General features: G+C 63.5%; 1 protein-coding gene and 1 long non-coding RNA gene across 2 annotated transcripts; one reads left to right on the top strand and one right to left on the bottom strand.

Moving 5' to 3' along the window:
- Positions 1-294: 294 nt before the first annotated feature.
- Positions 295-4,151, bottom strand: LOC142364148 (serine/threonine-protein kinase pim-1-like). The gene is made up of 6 exons (XM_075443037.1): positions 3,972-4,151; positions 3,774-3,880; positions 3,613-3,663; positions 2,943-3,309; positions 2,141-2,317; positions 295-1,696 (listed from the first exon to the last, which is right to left on the bottom strand). Exons 1-6 carry the CDS (start codon positions 4,051-4,053, stop codon positions 1,590-1,592), a joined length of 891 nt encoding a protein of 296 aa, XP_075299152.1. The 5' UTR covers positions 4,054-4,151; the 3' UTR covers positions 295-1,589.
- LOC142364149 (uncharacterized) lies at positions 3,630-5,344 on the top strand. The gene is made up of 2 exons (XR_012766201.1): positions 3,630-4,033; positions 5,028-5,344. It is a non-coding gene; the product is annotated as an uncharacterized LOC142364149 (long non-coding RNA).
- The last annotated feature ends 11,011 nt before the right edge of the window (positions 5,345-16,355 follow it).

The following is a 16,355-nucleotide window of genomic DNA, read 5'->3' as shown; positions in this document are numbered from 1 at the left end:
CGTCCCCAGCACACGCTGCGCACCAGCCTGCGGATGAATGGCAACAGGCTCCACACCCCTCTGCTCTCTCCCAGGAGCAGTCGGCGCTGCAAACACCCCGCCAAGGGCCGGATCCAGCCTTCCCCGCGGTGCTTTCGGCCGCCCGGTCCTGGTTAACGCCGCTGGTGGGACCTTTGGGGTTAAGTCTCGGCTGGAGACGCACCGGGCTTCCCCGGGGCAGCCACGGTGCGGTCACCGGCACCCAGCGCCCTCGCAGCATCCGTCATCCCGCCCCGCAAGAAAGGAGTGACTCCATCACATCAAGTAGTTTGTTTTTATTTAAAACCGCATAAAAAAATAAGATTTCTGAATTCCCCTGTACAACATTATTAACAAAAAAACAAAACCCCGCCGGCTACGCAGTTGGTGACATGTAAAGACTCGACAGCGCGGACAGCCCGGGCCGGCTCCCCCTCTCCACCCCCGAACAAGACACCTGTGAGGAAAACCAAAACTCAGCTGCGAACGGATCTGCCCGTGGCAAGGAAACCCCAGTGCCCAGAACAGCTGGGAGCAGGCAGGCGCTCCACACCTCCGCCAGACACCCGCCAGAAACACCGCGGGCCCGGGGATGGACACAGGACAGACACGGAGGGGAGACCCGAACGGAAAACCGGGGGATCGGCAGCTGTAGCAGCAAGGCGTGGGTTGGAAACCCACCGCAATTATAAATATATAAATAAGTTATCCTACCGGCTAGAACTGTTTCTGTAAAAAAAACCAAACAAACAAAGACAAATTCATGAAAATAAATTAAACGCCAGAAACTGAAGAAGAGAAACAATGTAAAATCTTATCACTATTAACAACTGGATATCAAACTTTGCTCCTATATAACTTTGTACACGTTTCTAGCTCTGTTGCTCTGCATTGTTTGTGCATTCGGGAGGGCACAGAGAAGCAAAGAACCCCAGAAAATCCCCGCGAGATGGAGGCACAGGAGGCGAGCCATCGCCCGCTTGGCTCCCCAGCATCTTCTGACCGCGTTTTTTTGAAAAGGGAAAAGGAACGGTGTACCCAGGCGAGTCTTGGAAAAGCAGCAGTGCAGGAACATTCAAGTACTTCCTCCAGCGCAGCCCAGATCGCAACTGAAGGCACTCGAGCACGGTGACAGCGGAGAAGAGACAGCCATTCGGCCGCGGTACCTGCTCTCCACCCCAACCAGTCCCCCCCCCCGGCCCCACTGAAGCTTTTCTCGCAATAAGGTGTCCGATCCTCTCGCGGTCCCAAAATTCAGCAGGTCAGGAAGACACTTGGGAGCCTCCAAAAACAGAACCAAAACTCAAAAATGAAAAATTGACTGGCAAAACAGCAGATGAGACAGGGTCATGCAGACGGAGTCCAGGACAGCTGGGTTGGATGGTGGCCACCAGGCCTCCAGCCCAGCTCCAGCACAAGATGTGCATGTTTCCATCTGATGATCCCTGCTCAGTGCTACGCTCACGAGCAAAAAAAGCTGGCATTCTTTGCTTCTTAGGGCCAGGAGCTGTGTGGGGTTGTTACTTGCCAGGCTCCTGGATCACACTGTGCAGGTGGATCTCCGATGACTCTTAGGGCAGGTGACTGCCTAGCAGCCAAGCATGGTGCAAGATGTCTTCCAGAGTTGGCCTGTCCGAGGGGCACACGGACAAACACCATTTGATGAGATGCTGGCACTCTGGGGAGAGAAACCAGAAACAGCCAGTCAGCCAGAGAAGGCTCTTGTCCACCTTGTGCCACCGTCCACGCTGCCCAGGCCATACTGAGTGTGCTCAGAGCTGCACCCAAACCTCCCACGTGATTATCCATTTTGGAGGACAGCAAGATGGCAGGACATGTGCCACCTTGTCCAATTAACCATGGAAGATGAACCTCCTCCTGGGCCATCTCCTCCAACCATGGAAGATGAACCTGCTCCTGGGCCATCTCCTCCAACCATGGAAGATCAACCTCCTCCTGGGCCATCTCCTCCAACCATGGAAGATCAACCTCCTCCTGGGCCATCTCCTCCAACCATGGAAGATCAACCTCCTCCATAGCCATAAAAGCGGGACGCTCATGTGCCTGGTGCCATCTCCCAAAACCCGCGATCCCCCCCCTCGCCGTGGAGCTGGGTACCCACCTGGAGAAACCCTCCGCCGGAAGCAGAACTGCCCCCGGGCGATGTCTGCGTCGTGCTCGAAGGGGATGTCCCCGCAGACCATGTCGTAGAGCAGCACGCCCAGGGACCAGATGGTGGCTGTGCGCCCGTGGTAGCGGTGGTAGCGCACCCACTCCGGCGGGCTGTACACCCGCGTTCCTGCGGGATACAGGCGGAGCTCGTCAGGCGGACGCTGCCGGCTCCCGGCCCGAGCATCCTCACCCCCGGGGATGTGGGGTGACGGGGACACGGGGGACACCCGCTGTCACCACGTGGCTCTTGTTTACAAACTTTGGGTTGTAAAAAGCAGCCGCCGGTGCCGGAAGAGGGCAGCACGCGCCCGGGGAAGGCCCGACCGTTACGGGGAGGGGGAAAAAACCCCAAAGCACCCCACGGGTGGGGAAAAACCACGCCTTGCCCCTCCCCACCCCCCCGGCCGTGGCCAAAAAATAAAAGAAAAATAAGCCAAGGCAATCAAGGGGAGCGGAGCAGCCCAAGCCCTTCCGTGGCTGCAGAGCGAGCTGGGCTTTGCAGCCCCCCCCGGGGGGTTGTTCTGCTGGGTGGGCTCCCCCCGCCCCAGCGTGGGGCAGGGTGGGGGGCTGAGGCTGGTGGCAGGGCCGGGAGCTGGCTCCTGTTTCACAGCATCCACCCCAGGCCAAAACGCAGCTCGGCAGCCGGCTCAATAATTAAAATTTCTTCTTCCCCCCCCCCAGCAAATGGTGCCCGGGCAGGCTGGGCCGTGCAGTGCCCGGTACCGGCAGCACCCTCCCGGCTGTGGGCTCACCGTCAAATTCGGTGTAGACGGTGTCCTTGAGGAAGGTGCCGGAACCGAAGTCGATGAGCTTGAGCTCGCCGGTGGCCAGGTTGACGATGATGTTCTCGTCCTTGATGTCGCGGTGCAGGACGCCGCAGTTGTTGCAGTGTTGCACGGCCTCCAGCACCTGACGGAAAAGCTCCCGAGCCAGATCCTCGGGCAGGAACCCTCGTTCTGTGATGAAGTCAAAGAGGTCCTGCGACGGCTCCGGACGCTCCAGCACCAGCATGTAGCCGTCAGGCACCTCGTACCAGTCGAGGAGCTGGATGACGCCACGGAACCCGGAGCCCACCTGCTTCAGCAGCACAATCTCCAACGGCACACGGGTGCCACAGGGCTGCCGGGGGGAACCACAACGCCGTCAGCGGGGCTGATGCTGCGCCGGTGGTCCGGTACCCCCTGCCTGAGATGCTCTGGTGCCCCCCTGCCCGGCCCCAACGGTCCTGGCATCCCTCGGTCCCAGTGACCACCCCCTGCCGGCCCCAACGGTCCTGGCATCCCCCGGTGACCTCCCCCTGCCCGGCCCCGACGATCCTGGCATCTCCCGGCCCCGGGGATGCTCCGCGTCCCCCGCTTCCCCCCCTCCCGGGCCCCGGCCTGTCCCCCCCCGCTGACGCCCCGCTGCCCCCCCCTCACTCACCAGTTCGCCCCACCGGCTGATGCTCTCCCGGGGCACGTGTTTGATGGCCACCTGCAAGCCAAGGGCAGCGCCGGGCTGAGCACGCCGCCCGCCCCGCCGCCTCTCCCCCTTCCTCCTCCCTCCTCCTCCTCCTCCTCGCCGCCGCCGTCCCCGCCACTTACCGGGCTGCCGTCGGAGAGCCGGACAGCCGAGCGCACGGTGCCGAACCCGCCGGATCCCAGCAGCGAGCCCACCCGGTACAGGCGCTCCAGCGGCTCCTTCTCCTGCCCTGCGGGCGAGGCGGCCGTCAGCGCTCCGCCGGGGCCCCAACCGCCCCCCAGCCGTCCCCGGAGGGCGGCACCCGCCCGCTTCTCTCTTACCGGGCTGCCGCTTCCCGCCGCCGAGCTCCCCGCCGCTCCCGGGACGCAGACGAGCCAGCGAGGTGATTTTCGACACCAGCATCCTCACTGCCTTTCCCAATTTCGAAACCGCTCCCAGCGCCTTCCGCCGAGCCCCTCCGCCTACCGGTAACCCGGTCCCGGCGGGCGCGGGACAGCGCCGGGGGGGGGCAGCGGCGGCGGCGGGGCGGATGCCGGGCGCGGTGCCGGGCTCCCGGGGGGCTCGGCGGGGCCCGGCTGGCCCCGGCTGGCGCGGGGCCCGGGGGCGGGCCGCCCGCGGGCGGAAGGCGGTGCCGCCATAGCAGGCCCAGCAGCGGCGGCCCGCCCAGCGCCGCCTGAGCCAATAGGGGCAGCGGCGGGCGAAGGCGCGGCCGCGGCGGAGGGCGGCCGGGCGGGACGGAGGAGGCGCCGAGGGCGCGGAGGAGGCGGCGGGCGCCGTCCCGGCGGCTTCGGGGGGCAGCGGGAGGCGGGCGAAGGGGTCCGGCGGGCCGTGGGGAGCGGCTGCGCGGCGAGCGTCCGTCCGTCCGCGGCCGCGTCCCGCACTGGAGTCCCGCCGCGTCCCGCGGTTGCCACGGGTTGCGGTGGAACGCGGGATTGTGCGTTAAGCGCGCGGGTGCGAGCGAGGGGGTGAGGGGAGCGTAGCCCACCCGAAGGGCGCTGTGGGGTCGCGCGGGGCTCGGCGCGAGGATGTGGCCCCTGCGGGAGCGGGCGGGCCGGGGTCGGGGCCGGGGCCATGGCGGGCGTCCGCCCCAGCCCCTCCACCTCCCGGTCTGAAACAAAACGCCGGGTTTGTTGGCCCGTCCCGCACTTTGTTGGTGTTTCTCCCGCAATCTGGCAGCTTCCCGGTGGTGCTCAGCGTCCCCTGGGCCCCGTCCCACCGCCTCATCCCGCGCAGCCGTTGCTTCATCGCGGGCAAACCAGTGTCTGGACTTCCCTTTCCGAGTGAAAGCGGTGACTCCAGCCGGGGACTCTTGACCCAACAACCCTTTATTTTACTTTATTTTCCCTTTTTTTTTTTTTTTTTTCCTTTTTCTGCAGAAGCGGCTGGCTGAGACCCTTTCCCCTAGTTCCAGAGATAAGATAAATAATTTACTGGCCGGAGGTCTCTGGTTACTCACTCCATCAGCATTTGGAGCAAAGAGCTCCAGCCACCGGTAGCTGAATTCTTCCAGACGAAGCCCATCTGTGCGCCCGCGCCCGAGCGAGACCCGAGGAGTAGCCAGCATCCCACACATACTTGTGGGATGAATTGCTTGAAATCGAATGGGGTTTACTGGAAATGTTGGTGAGCACCCCTCTCCTTCAGTGTTTCTGTTTAAAAAAATAAATAAATAAATAAGAAAACACAACTGAAATGCAAAGCCCCAAGCTGTTTACGGAGCTGTGCCTCAGCCGGGAAGCACTCGCCACCGCCGTTGCCGCTTTTAAATTTACTGAGAACACGGCACATCCTCTTTCAGGGGCTGAGACAACTACAAAACTAAAAATCCCACGTTGGTTTTTACTCAGAAAATGACATCTTTATTTGGGGGAAAGTAAGGAGAATCTGACGCAGCAGCCGACATCCCCCCTTTCGTTTTTTTTTTTGTAATTTTAAATGTGTTATTGTTATTATTTGGGGTGACGCAAGCGGAGGGTGGAGGAGAGGACCAGGCAGTGCCTTTCTCCTGCCGTATTCCCACCCGACGCCTGGGCATATTTGGGACATCTGGTTCTGCCAGTCGGTGCTGGGCCATGGGACGAGGTGACTCAGCACCTGGCCCCAAACTCGGTGTCAAAGGCATTGTGGGGATGATGAAAGGTACCGAAGGGGCTGCCCTGGAAACCAGGGTGCGTTATTGACAAACAAAGCTCACCCTGGGAGCCGGAGTGCCTTGCAACCCGGATGAGCCGGGGCCAAATCATCCTTGTGCCTGAACCTGCCCAGCTGCTCATCTCCCCGGGGCACTGAGTCAGTGGCCGCCTCTGCCTGCCCGCACGGCACCCGGGGCTTGGGGGTTGGCTCCCCTCTGGGGTGGGGAAGCCCCTCTGCCTTGGAGGTGACACGGAGGGGTTGTGTCCCCTCTGGATTGAGTAAACCTCCCTGTCTTGGAGGTGATGGGTAGATGTTTCTCCATGCCCTGGCCATGCGGAGCAGGGACACGGCCCCATTTCCCAGCCGTCTTTCCAGAATAACCCACCCAGCAGCATCCCTGTTCCCTAAATGACCCCAACCTGGGGCTGGGAGCCACTTTTCCCCCCCAGGCCCATCCCACGTACTCACCTGTCCCCCCGCAAGCCCCAGCAAGGCCCTTGGGATACGTCAGACATTCAAGCTACCATGAAGCAAACCCTAACCCGCTTGCCACCTGCTTCGCCCTCATCCGTGGGGATCCCCTCTTTCCCCGACCCTCTTCCCCGGGGATACGAGCTGCAGAGGACGGCGGGTGCGGGAGAGCAGCCTGCATCTTTGAGCACACCTTGCACTGCCGTGGACCCACGGGTGTCTGAGAGCTCTGCAGGTCCTGCCCTGGCCAGGCAGCAGCACCACTGCCCCGGGCTGCCCCTTCCCACCCCTGGGTCAACCCCAGAGCTCGGCGTGAGCCCCCCGGGGTCCAGTTCGCAGCTCTGGGAGACCGCACGGGGCTTGCAAGGAGGAAAAACCCGAGCAGGACCATTCCTGGGGAGCAGCAGGACCCCCGGGTGGCAGACGGAGCCGGTGGCAGGTCTGCGGGAGGGGAGCACCCAGCAGGCATCAAAAGCTCGGTTCGAAGCACTGCAAACAATCCCGGCAGCTTTCGGGCTCTTCAGCGGCATTCCAGTCTAACCGGGGCTGCCTTGCATGATAATCAGGCTTAATTACTGCTTTATCGCTTGATTGCCGTGCTGGGCCCTTGGAGCTGCAGTGTTGCTTTCGCAGTTTACTTTTTGTATTTCCTCCCCCTCGCCTTCCCCGCCAGCACAATTAGCAAAGAGGTGAAAATGGGGAGGGCCAGGGGGATACCCAAGAGGGGGGAGAGGGGCGATTTGCTGCCCGGGACCCCCTGGGGCAGAGGGAAGAGCAGATTTGCAGCTCGTGGAGGGTTAAAATCAAGTTTTCCACCGGAGTCCTGCAGACAAACAGCAAGGTCAATGCCAGGCCAGGAGCACAACCCTATATCAGCCCCTGGAGCATCCCCCTGCGGAGGGGCCTGCATCCCTGGGGGAGGGAGGGGAGGGTTGCAGGGCGGTTAAAGCCGTGACACAGAAAGGCTGCGGTTTTCCTAGCATGAGCTCAGCGTCATTGCGTGACCTTGGCTGCGTCTACCCCTGCCTCCCTCCGCTCGGGCTCGGTCGCCCACGGAACCGGCTGGCCCAGGGCGCGGGGCGAGGCGGTGGCAGGGACCCATGGGTGCTCGGGGAAAGCGAGAAGTCTTCCTCCGTGGGCCAGCCAAGGTGCTCCCACCCACGCTCGGTGAGCTGCGCCGACGAGGAAGCGGGCGCTGCCCTCGGCCAGGCAATGGGTGCCGCGGTTGGGACAGCCCCAAATTGCCATCACCTGCTTGGAGTCACCTCTACGGCGGCGAAAAGGCACCATGATGTCTCACCGGTGACTGTCGAAAGGCGACAAGACGCGTCTGTGCGCTCCCCAGCACCGGCATGGTGCGACCAACGGGCATCACCTGGCAGGATGCGGCCGATGCCGGGGTGCGCGGAGGGTCTTGGGGGGCTGCGGGGTGCTCCCCCCAGATGTGGGTCAGCATCATGGATGCCGGGACGTGGAGCATCAGGTGCTGGCTGGGTGCTGCTGCCCATCCTCTTCTCCATCCTCTGGGTCCCAGGGTGCCCCCAGACCCAGCCAAGACCCCCAACGCAGCAGGGACAGCTGGGGAACCACGTCCCAACTGGGCTGGAGTGACCCGAGGACAAGGAGGGGACCGGGCCTCGCTGGTGTGCTGGAGCACCCGAAACCCAGCACCCAGTCCTGGCCCTTTGGGTGCTGGTCCCCGCCGGCTTAGCAAGGTGATGGGACCTGCGAGCGGGACAGGACCCACCCCGCACCGCGGGAGGAGCAGACGTAGGGATTTCTTCTCGTGATTAATTTTAATTATTGTTTTTTCTTTTTTTGCGGTGGGCTTTTAGTGCGGGCTTTTGGGGCTCGGGGTGCGTGGAGGCGGCAGCATGGCTAATCTGCTTTGTGAATGGAGCCGCATGGGGGGCGGCCGAGGGGCTGGGGGGGGGTGGAGGGAGCCACATATTTGGGATTCCTTCATCTGGGTGGGCTCCTTCTCCCCAGACTCTCAGGATGTGGGAAATGGAAGATGAAAGGAGCTGCATTTCCAGCCTCTCGGGTTACAATGTCTAAAGCAGAAAAGGGTGGTTGGGGGGAAAAAGGAGGGGGGAAGGGAGTGGGATGCTACAGGGAAACCTGGGTTGGGAAATGGCCCGGCGAGGCTGGGGCAGGGAAGGGGGCGGCTGGGGCCGATCCGCTCGTGTTTCACATCACGTCAGGGCTGAGGAATTTCCTCTGCTCTGGGGGTGCCTTGCAGAGAAAAAAGGGGGGGGGAGGCTTGAAGGTTAGCTGGGGATGAATAATAGCCAAGAGGCGAGGGATTAAAAGCCCTACCCGGGGGCTGCTGTTTACAAGCAAACCCTGTGGCAGAGCAGGAGGGAAAAGAGGGGTGCATGGGGGGGACGGGGGGGACCCCGGGCCGTGCATCGCCCGCATCCTGTCTCCTGCACGCGTGGCGTGGCCTGGCTGCCCCGCCGTGTCCTCCCGTGGCCCCAGGAGATTCCCCATCCTTCCCGTCCCCCTGAGCTGCAGATGCTCGGATCATCCCTGTGCACAGGCAGGAAAATCCGCTTCTCCGAGAGGGCCCGTGCCACCCTCTGGGTGCCCCGGGAGACGGGGGGCACGGCTGGGTGCTGTGCCCGGGAGTGGGGTTTGTACCCTGCCGGGTGATGGAGCAGCCCCCGGACCTGGACATTGCCCGGCATCGTCCCATCACCTCCTGAGCCGGGGCCTGGGATTTGTCCCAAAACACTTCATTGTCATTTCCCCTTTATTGCTGTTTTAGGTGATGCAAGGTCAAGGTGGGGAAGAGAGCAGGGAAACACGTTTCTCCCATGTTATTCCCAATTATCCTCCATCCCTGACACAGCAGCCAGGACGGGACGGTCGCAGGGTGGAAGCACAGCTCCAGGCTGGGCCAAGGGATGCTGCCGGATCAGAGCCGGCTGCCTGCCCTGGGACGGCAGCGATGCCGGCACACGCTGTGGGCAACCGGGCTCCGCTTCCAGGGGGAATGTGCTAGGGACAGGCTGTGCTCCCCGATTTAGAGCAGGGAAACTGAGGCACGGGGGGGGGGTGTCATGGAGCCCCTGTGGAGCTGGAGGAGGAAGATGGGCTTATTCCACCCAAAAAAGGAGACGACAGGCCAAAGAACATTGGTTTGCAAGCCAGGGAAGACGTGGATGGGCTCAGCTGTTTCGAGGAGGCTGAGCGGGTTCACCTGCACCGACGGCTGTGCCGGGGGAGACCCCGCACTTCGGGGAGACCCCTGACTGTGCCTGGGGACTCAGGATGGGGCCCAGTGACCAGCACCTTGGGCTGGTGTCACCTGAGGGAAGGGACACAACATATATCTACACCCAAGGCTCAGGGTGACCGCACATGCCCAGCCTGCCCCGGCACGCCAGGTTTCTTTCTGCAGAGCATTTACGTGAGAGAAGGATATTTTAAAGGTTATAAAATGATTTTGCTGGCCAGTGGGGGACCGCAGGGTACCCGACTCTCCTCTTCCCCCTCCGTCCTGCCTGTTCCCAGGTACATTCCCGGCATTGCTTCGGCCCGGAGTGCAGGGAGGGCTCTGACCCCTTGAGCATGGGAAAAATGTCTGTCTGCGTGCAGGAAAGGAGGTGCAAACAGTGCGGGGTGAGGAGGTCAGCCGGGAAATCCCTTTCATCTTTTCCCGGGCCTTCAGCCGACACGTGGCCTGGGAGCGCGTGGGGCGAGCGGGAGAGGGTTTTGTCTGCGGCTGGAGAAGGGGAAGCTCCCGGGAAGCTCCCGGGAGGCCGGAGGCTGTTTCCAAGCTGGAGGAGGCTGAACTGCCCACGTGGGGTGGACGGTGTGGGGATGCGATGGACGGGTCGCAGCGGTGACCCCCGGGATAGGCGACGGGCAGTTAGGGTTGGCCTAAAGCCCTGTGGCAAGCTCGGCGGGATGCTGGGACCCCCTGCACCCCAGGGCGATGGGGGCGAAGGGGCACCGTCCCCCGCACCCCATGATGCCCACGGCACGCAGGCGCTGGTGGCTGAGCCCCACTGGGGACACAGGGAGGTCCCTGGGTACCGGTTGCTGCCCCAGCATCACCCCGGGAGGCCAGAGGGAGCCGAGCCAGGGTGTTGCCCCCAGCCTGGAGAAATCCAGGTGGAAACCCAGCCCCGTGCCCACCAGGTCAGCCTGCGGAGCGGGCTCTCCCCTCGCTGGGTGTGGAGGTTTGGAGCAGCCCCGGTGCAAAGGCTGGGCCTGGCGCTGCACCCTGGCTGCTGGGGTGGGCGCAGGGCTCTTGGCAAGAGCATAATAAAAGGCAGACCTCGCCCTCCCTGCCCGCTTGGCAAAAAAAATCCCGAGTGGAAAAGACAGAGGGAAGACCCTGAAGAGCCCAGCAGACGTGGGGCCATCCCCTCCTCTGCCACAGACCCCTGCATTTCCTCAGTCCAGTCCCTCCAGCTCTTTATCCCACCTGGGCTGTAATAAATCCCTCCCCACGGCTTGAACCCCCCGACATCTCCGTCCCGGCAGCCCCCGAGGAGCGCAGGGCCGTCGCCGCTGTCGCCTGCCCTTGTTGGCCAAAGGAGGAGTCCCAGCGCAGCCCTGCCCCGCGCCGAGCCGGATCCAGCCTGGCTTCCAGGAATCGGGGCTGGGGCGGGTGGCCGTGGGTGGCAGCTGGTGCCTTGGGTGGCATCCGCTTGTCCTAAGGTGCTAAGCTCCCCGTGCACCCATTTTTCTAAAATACCCATGTCCCTGCGCACCCGGGTCTCTCCCCATGGGACTCCGGGTCTCTCCGGGGGGGGGGGAGTTTCCATCACCTCTCCCTGTCTGCGCCGTGGAGCGAGGGCTTCTTCTGCCTGTACAAAGCAGATGGTAAAACATGGACTAACGAGATCAGAGATTAATCTGCACTCTGCTTCCAAATCGCATAATCATCTAATTATTCTCGGTATTGGGGTGGAGTGGGCTCCAGGCTCCGGACCCTGCTTCGCGCAGCGGGATGGTGGTGGGGGGTCAGATCCTGCCCTGATGCTGCCCCGGTGGTTTGGTGGGGCTGCCCAATGCCATGCTGGTTTGCTGGCCTCAGGGCCCACGTCTGGCGGGAGGTGGTGGGGGAGGACCCAGGGGTGTGGGAGCAGCAGCTCCCCATCGCACCCCCTGCCCCACCGTGGCCCCGATCGACCTCGCGCCAGCGTTACCTGCCTTGTGCCGGAGCAGCCCAGCAGGAAACACCTCCCGAAACACCTTCCCACACCCCAGCCCAGGAGCAAACCCAGCCCAGCCACTCCCAGTTCCCACCAGTAAGAGGCACTGGGGTGGAACTGGGACATTGCCAACGTGTGATGCCGCTCCGCATCCCACACAAGAGCTCCAGCCGGCTTTTATGGGCGAGGAGACGGGGGGAAAATCTCGTGTTCCGGGCAGCGCGCGCGGCCAGCGGCCCCGGATTCCTGTGCGGCCGGCGGCACGGCCCCGTTATCAGCACGCCCGGGCTGTTTGCTGGAAAAGGGCGGCAGCGGGGCTGGGTGACCCCACACTTCCTTCCTTTCCTGGAAGCCGCTCGCTCCGAGCGTGACGCTGGTGCTCTGATAACCGGCTGCTTTCACAACACGCGCCGGCAAGCGTGGGGCCGGGGCCGGGTTCGCTCCCCGCTCTGCCGCCGTCCTTTTTGCCTGGCTTCCACGGCTCTGCAGGCACCTGCTTGCCCTGCCTCAGTTTCCCCCCCTCCATAGAGGTGGAAACACAGCCCTGAGTGCTGCAAACCCTGGGTGCTCGCAAGAAGAGCGATAGTGGTGCTGCGTGTCGCTGCAAGGTGTGATGAAGTGTGTCAGGTCTCAGCCTCACGCCCCTCCATCCAGCCGCCTGAGTAGCAAGGGCTGTGCTGGAAACTCCCCTTTGAAAAACAGGGAGCGGGGAGAAGCGGGGATCCTTCATCTCCTTGGCAGTGCCCAAGAAAGGGCTGGTGGGTCCCAGGGGCCGAACCGTGGGGCTGCGCTCATGGCCAGACACCCGCTGGTGCCCTTGTCCCGTGGGGTGGGTGTAGGACCTCAGTGCAAGGTGCTGGATGGGACGGGAGTGGGTTGGGGACCTCTTGGTCCCCTGTGAGCCGGTGGCTCCCATTTGCACCGAGGGGCTGAGCAGTCCCAGCTGCCTTTGGAGCTGCCGGCGGTGGAAACAGCAGGCAGGGTCCTGCCCGACCCAGGCAGCGTAATGGCCGGGCGCGTCCCCGGGGCGGTCCCCTCCCTGCGCTGCAGCAGGTCCCTGCACGCCACAGAAGCCAGCGCTGTGGGTCAGGGAGGGAGCCTGGCACAGGGGGAAACTGAGGCAGGGACAGGGATGCCGTGACCTGCCCAAACCCACCTGGAAGGGGACTCAGGAGCCCCCCCTGCTCCCTGGACACTGGTTTGCATCTCATGGGGCTGCTGGGAGCCAGGCTGGCGTTAGCAGGGTTTGGCCCTGGGCTCAGGGACCCACTGCTTGAATCCCTCAAAACCCCCTTGGGATCCACTCCGCTGCCTGCAGCACTGCCCGGGGATCGCCATCCCCTCGGGACACCCAGCTCGGGGTCAGCAGTGAGGCTGGGGTCCTCCCTGCAAGGCCGGTGGAGGATCGAGCGCGGCTCCTTCGCCTTATCTGGGCCATGCGAGGAGGAAGTTTGCAGGGTGGATTCCAGCGGGCAGGTAAACAGCGGCCAGATGGGACCCAGATACCTGCCCGGAGTCACCCACCGAGACGGGTTTGCACAGCCCGGCCGCTTATTTGCTCTAGGGAGGGCTTTTCCCTCCATCAGACGTCAGCAGCCATGCTGGGACGTCACTGCAGCTGCCTCACCGGGCTCCTCCGTCACCCTCCTGGCCAGGTGCCTGCATCCGGGGTGCGGGCGCTGCTGCGGCACGGCAGGGCTGGAAGGCTGCGTCGCTCTCGGTGCCACCGAGCCGGGTACCGCGGCCTCGTCTGCCACAGCCAGCGAGCAGCGTGATGCCCAGGGCTCCTCCACCGTGGCCGTAAGGGCTCGGGGAGCCTTGGCTGCCCGGCAGTGCCAGGGTTGGGGTGGTGGGATGGACCGTCCTGGTCCCACCAGGTCCCTTTGCTGCAGGGAGAGGGGTTGCTGCCATCTCCCTCATCTCGGGCACAGGTGTGGCTGGGCAGGGTCGAGCTGCTGGCAGCGGGTGCCTGGCATGCCCTGGCACATGTCGGGGTGCACCTCGCACCCGGTGCTGGTCCGAGTGCCAGTGGGATGCTCCCAGCCCTGGTTGCAAGATCCTCTCTGGGCTCACCCTTCTCATGCCACCCCCAGAAAGCCTGCACCCTTCCCTGCTCCAAGGGGGAAACCGAGGCACAGGGATGCACAGGACCGCAGCAGGGAGGTGAAGGGGAGCTGTCATGGGAGGAGGCCAGCGGGCAGCCAGGGAGGGTACTGGTACCTGGTACCTGCAGCGAGCATCACCCACCCATCAGACCTCAGCACCCTCCATCCGCTGATGCTGCTGCATTACCCGAAGCCCCCAGGGTCTCTGCATCCCTCCCACCCAGCGGGTGCTGCTGGGGCGGTTCTTCTCTCAGTTCTCTGTCTGTCCCCTCATGCCGTCCCTGTTCCCGCAGCCCAGGTCCTCGGGGCGGGATGGGTGCGGGATGCGGTGCCCACCACAGCACTGCCCACGTTTCCCTGCACTTGGCAGGGTGGTAAATGCCGCAAAGCCCAGAGGGTTCCTCACTGCCGTGGGGCGAGCACCTGCGGGATGCTGCTCCCTTCGCACGGAGAGGAAACGGCGGGTGAGGACCCTGTTGGCCGCTCGGAGCCTGTGTTTACTGCGTCAGAAGGAGAAGCCGTAAATTTGCCTGGTTTAATTGAAAGCCGGTGCCGTGGGTTCGGCTTAATCCGCCCTCCTCCTCCTCCATTAGATAACGTCTCGCTGAAACCACTTTGCAAACTCACGGCATTCCTGCGTGCTGAGCGCCAGGGCAGCCGGCGGGCCACGGCCACGATGGGTGCTCACGTGCTGCGGGGTCGCTTCCCTGCCGCCGGCTCTGCTCCTCCGCACTCATCCTGCCCCGGTCCCGGTCCTGCCTGGGAAGGGGTGCCTGTAGCAGCGCAGAGAACTGACCCACTCGTGACACGTAACCTGGATGGCAACGAGATGGGGTGGCTGGGGGCGGTGGGATGCAGTGAGATGAAGGTTTGGGTGGGGGGGAGCACCCCGAGGGTCCCCAGGAGCGGACTCAAAGGGCTCGAGTTGAAAAGATAAAGGGAAATGTTTCAGGTGGGGGGAAAAATCCGAGCAGCAAACGGGACGGATGTTCCCAAGAAGAGCTGGCAGGCAGAAGCAACGGGAACCCTCTCGCCTCTGTGCATGGCACTGGAGGGGTTGGCAGCACTTCCCCTCACCCTGGCATAGGGAAACTGAGGCACAAAGCCAGACAGGGCTTGGGGAGAGCTCAGGGCCAGGGCTGCACCGGGGCTGTCTGCTGGGAGCCGGTTCCTCGTCGGGGTTCTGCAGCACCAGCAGAGGAGGGGGAAACCCCCAGGTCGTGGAGAGGCTGGTTTGCCAGCGCGGATACCCGCAGGGGCTCTCTGCCACCCTCCCCATCCTCACCCAGGGCCCCCCCAGGGGGACCCAGCAGCTGCCTCCCCCTGCCCGGTGCAGCCACGGGGCTGAGGACCCCCAGCACCCAGCGCCAGGGGAAGTTCGCCTTGCCAGCGGAGTTCAGGCGGAGGGCAGGGGCGGCAAGGGCTGTCGGGGTGTCCTGCGGCCGCCGCCGACCTGCGAGGAATGCCGTGAGTCACTGGGAAAGCATCCCCACGCCACCAGCCCCTCGGCGAGCCTCCCAGCCGGGGGACAGCGACTCGACGCTGGGTTTTGGGGTGAGCCGCCCCATGGGACACCCCTGTTACATCCCACATGGGAGATGCAGCTCCCAGCCAAGATGCTGGCACTGAAGGGGTGGCCATCACCCCGGCGTCTGGGCGCAGGATGGGGCGGGAAGGCCAGGCACCGTCCCCAGCTCCGTGGAAGCCAGACATGAACTCAGCCTCTCCGAGCGAGGAGAGATGACGTGATGCTGGGAGGTCACCCGGGGCCGGCAAGCTGTCCCAGCCCAGCGCCTGGGGCTTTCCCGCTCGGCCACCTCCGTCCCCTCCGGCCAGCGGGAGGGAAGGGCCACAGATGCTCCCTGGGCAGCTCCCGCTCCGGTCCTTCCCTATGGGAAGCCGATGTTTTCAGCTTTACCAGCCCACCTCAGCTTCATGCCCGATGTTGGAGAGGAGAGAAAGTTTTTTTTCCCAGCGGTGCCTTTTCAAGGTGCTGAGCCCCAGACGCTGCTTTGTTTCAGGTCATGTTGCAAAATTAAAGAGGTAAATGGCATCTAGGGGGAAGAAATGCAAATTCCTGGAAAATTATCTGAGCATGGCAGCTGCCCCCGGCGCACGGCAGCAGGAGGTGGCGTGGGGCCAGGACGCTGCTGGGAGCGAGCACGGAGCAGGAATCCTCGGAGGGGACAAACCCCAGAGCATCCCTCCGTAGGCGAGCACCCGGAGCCCGGCCGGCCGTGGCCTCGCGGCCTCCACAGCTGGACACGTCCTGAATGGAGAGGAACGTGCTATGGTTTTGCAGATGTCTCAGCCCTGGGCTTCTCCCGGATACTGGGAGGACACTGGGAGGACACTGGCTGCAGGTGAGAATGGCTGCAGGGAGGAGCTGCGTTGCTGAGCGAGGCACCAGCGCCAGCCGCTTCCTCGAGAGCAGCCTGGTGCTTTTGTGCAACAAAATGCACCAGGTTATCGAAGGGCCAAGCGTGGGACAGCAGGAACCTGTTACTACCTCCCACCTGTCCCCAGCGCCAGGGAAGGAGACCCAGGAGGTGACGGGGAATGGGACAGCCAGGCAGTGGCTGGGTGCAGAAGGACAGTGACCTCCAGGGCTTACAGTGGCATCAGGAAAGGGAGATGCGGTCCCCTCGCAGCAGCCGGAGCTCATCTCCAGCTCCGAGGTGCCACGCCAAGGGCCACTTCATCACCCCGTCCCACGCCACCGCTCATCTCCCCGGGAAGAGCAAAGACCCGATGCTCTTGTGACACCTAATGGCAGTCAGGGTTGTCAGACCCAGCGCTCTCCCACGAAGGCTCAGCTCACCAC

The sequence above is a fragment of the Opisthocomus hoazin genome, chromosome 25, assembly GCF_030867145.1.
Source record: "Opisthocomus hoazin isolate bOpiHoa1 chromosome 25, bOpiHoa1.hap1, whole genome shotgun sequence".
NCBI lineage: Eukaryota > Metazoa > Chordata > Aves > Opisthocomiformes > Opisthocomidae > Opisthocomus > Opisthocomus hoazin.
Note: the sequence above shows the minus strand (reverse complement) of the source record. Positions and strands in the feature narration are given on the sequence as shown.

What these genes read in the sequence shown, in the direction of transcription:
- LOC142364148 (XM_075443037.1), bottom strand. Translation starts at nt 4,053, where the DNA reads ATGCTGGTGTCGAAAATCACCTCGCTGGCTCGTCTGCGTCCCGGGAGC. An exon ending in CGGCGGGAAGCGGCAGCCCG is followed by an intron (nt 3,881 to 3,971) that starts GTAAGAGAGAAG and finishes CCTCGCCCGCAG; the next exon opens with GGCAGGAGAAGGAGCCGCTG. An exon ending in CCGGCGGAGGGTTTCTCCAG is followed by an intron (nt 1,697 to 2,140) that starts GTGGGTACCCAG and finishes TTCTCTCCCCAG; the next exon opens with AGTGCCAGCATCTCATCAAA.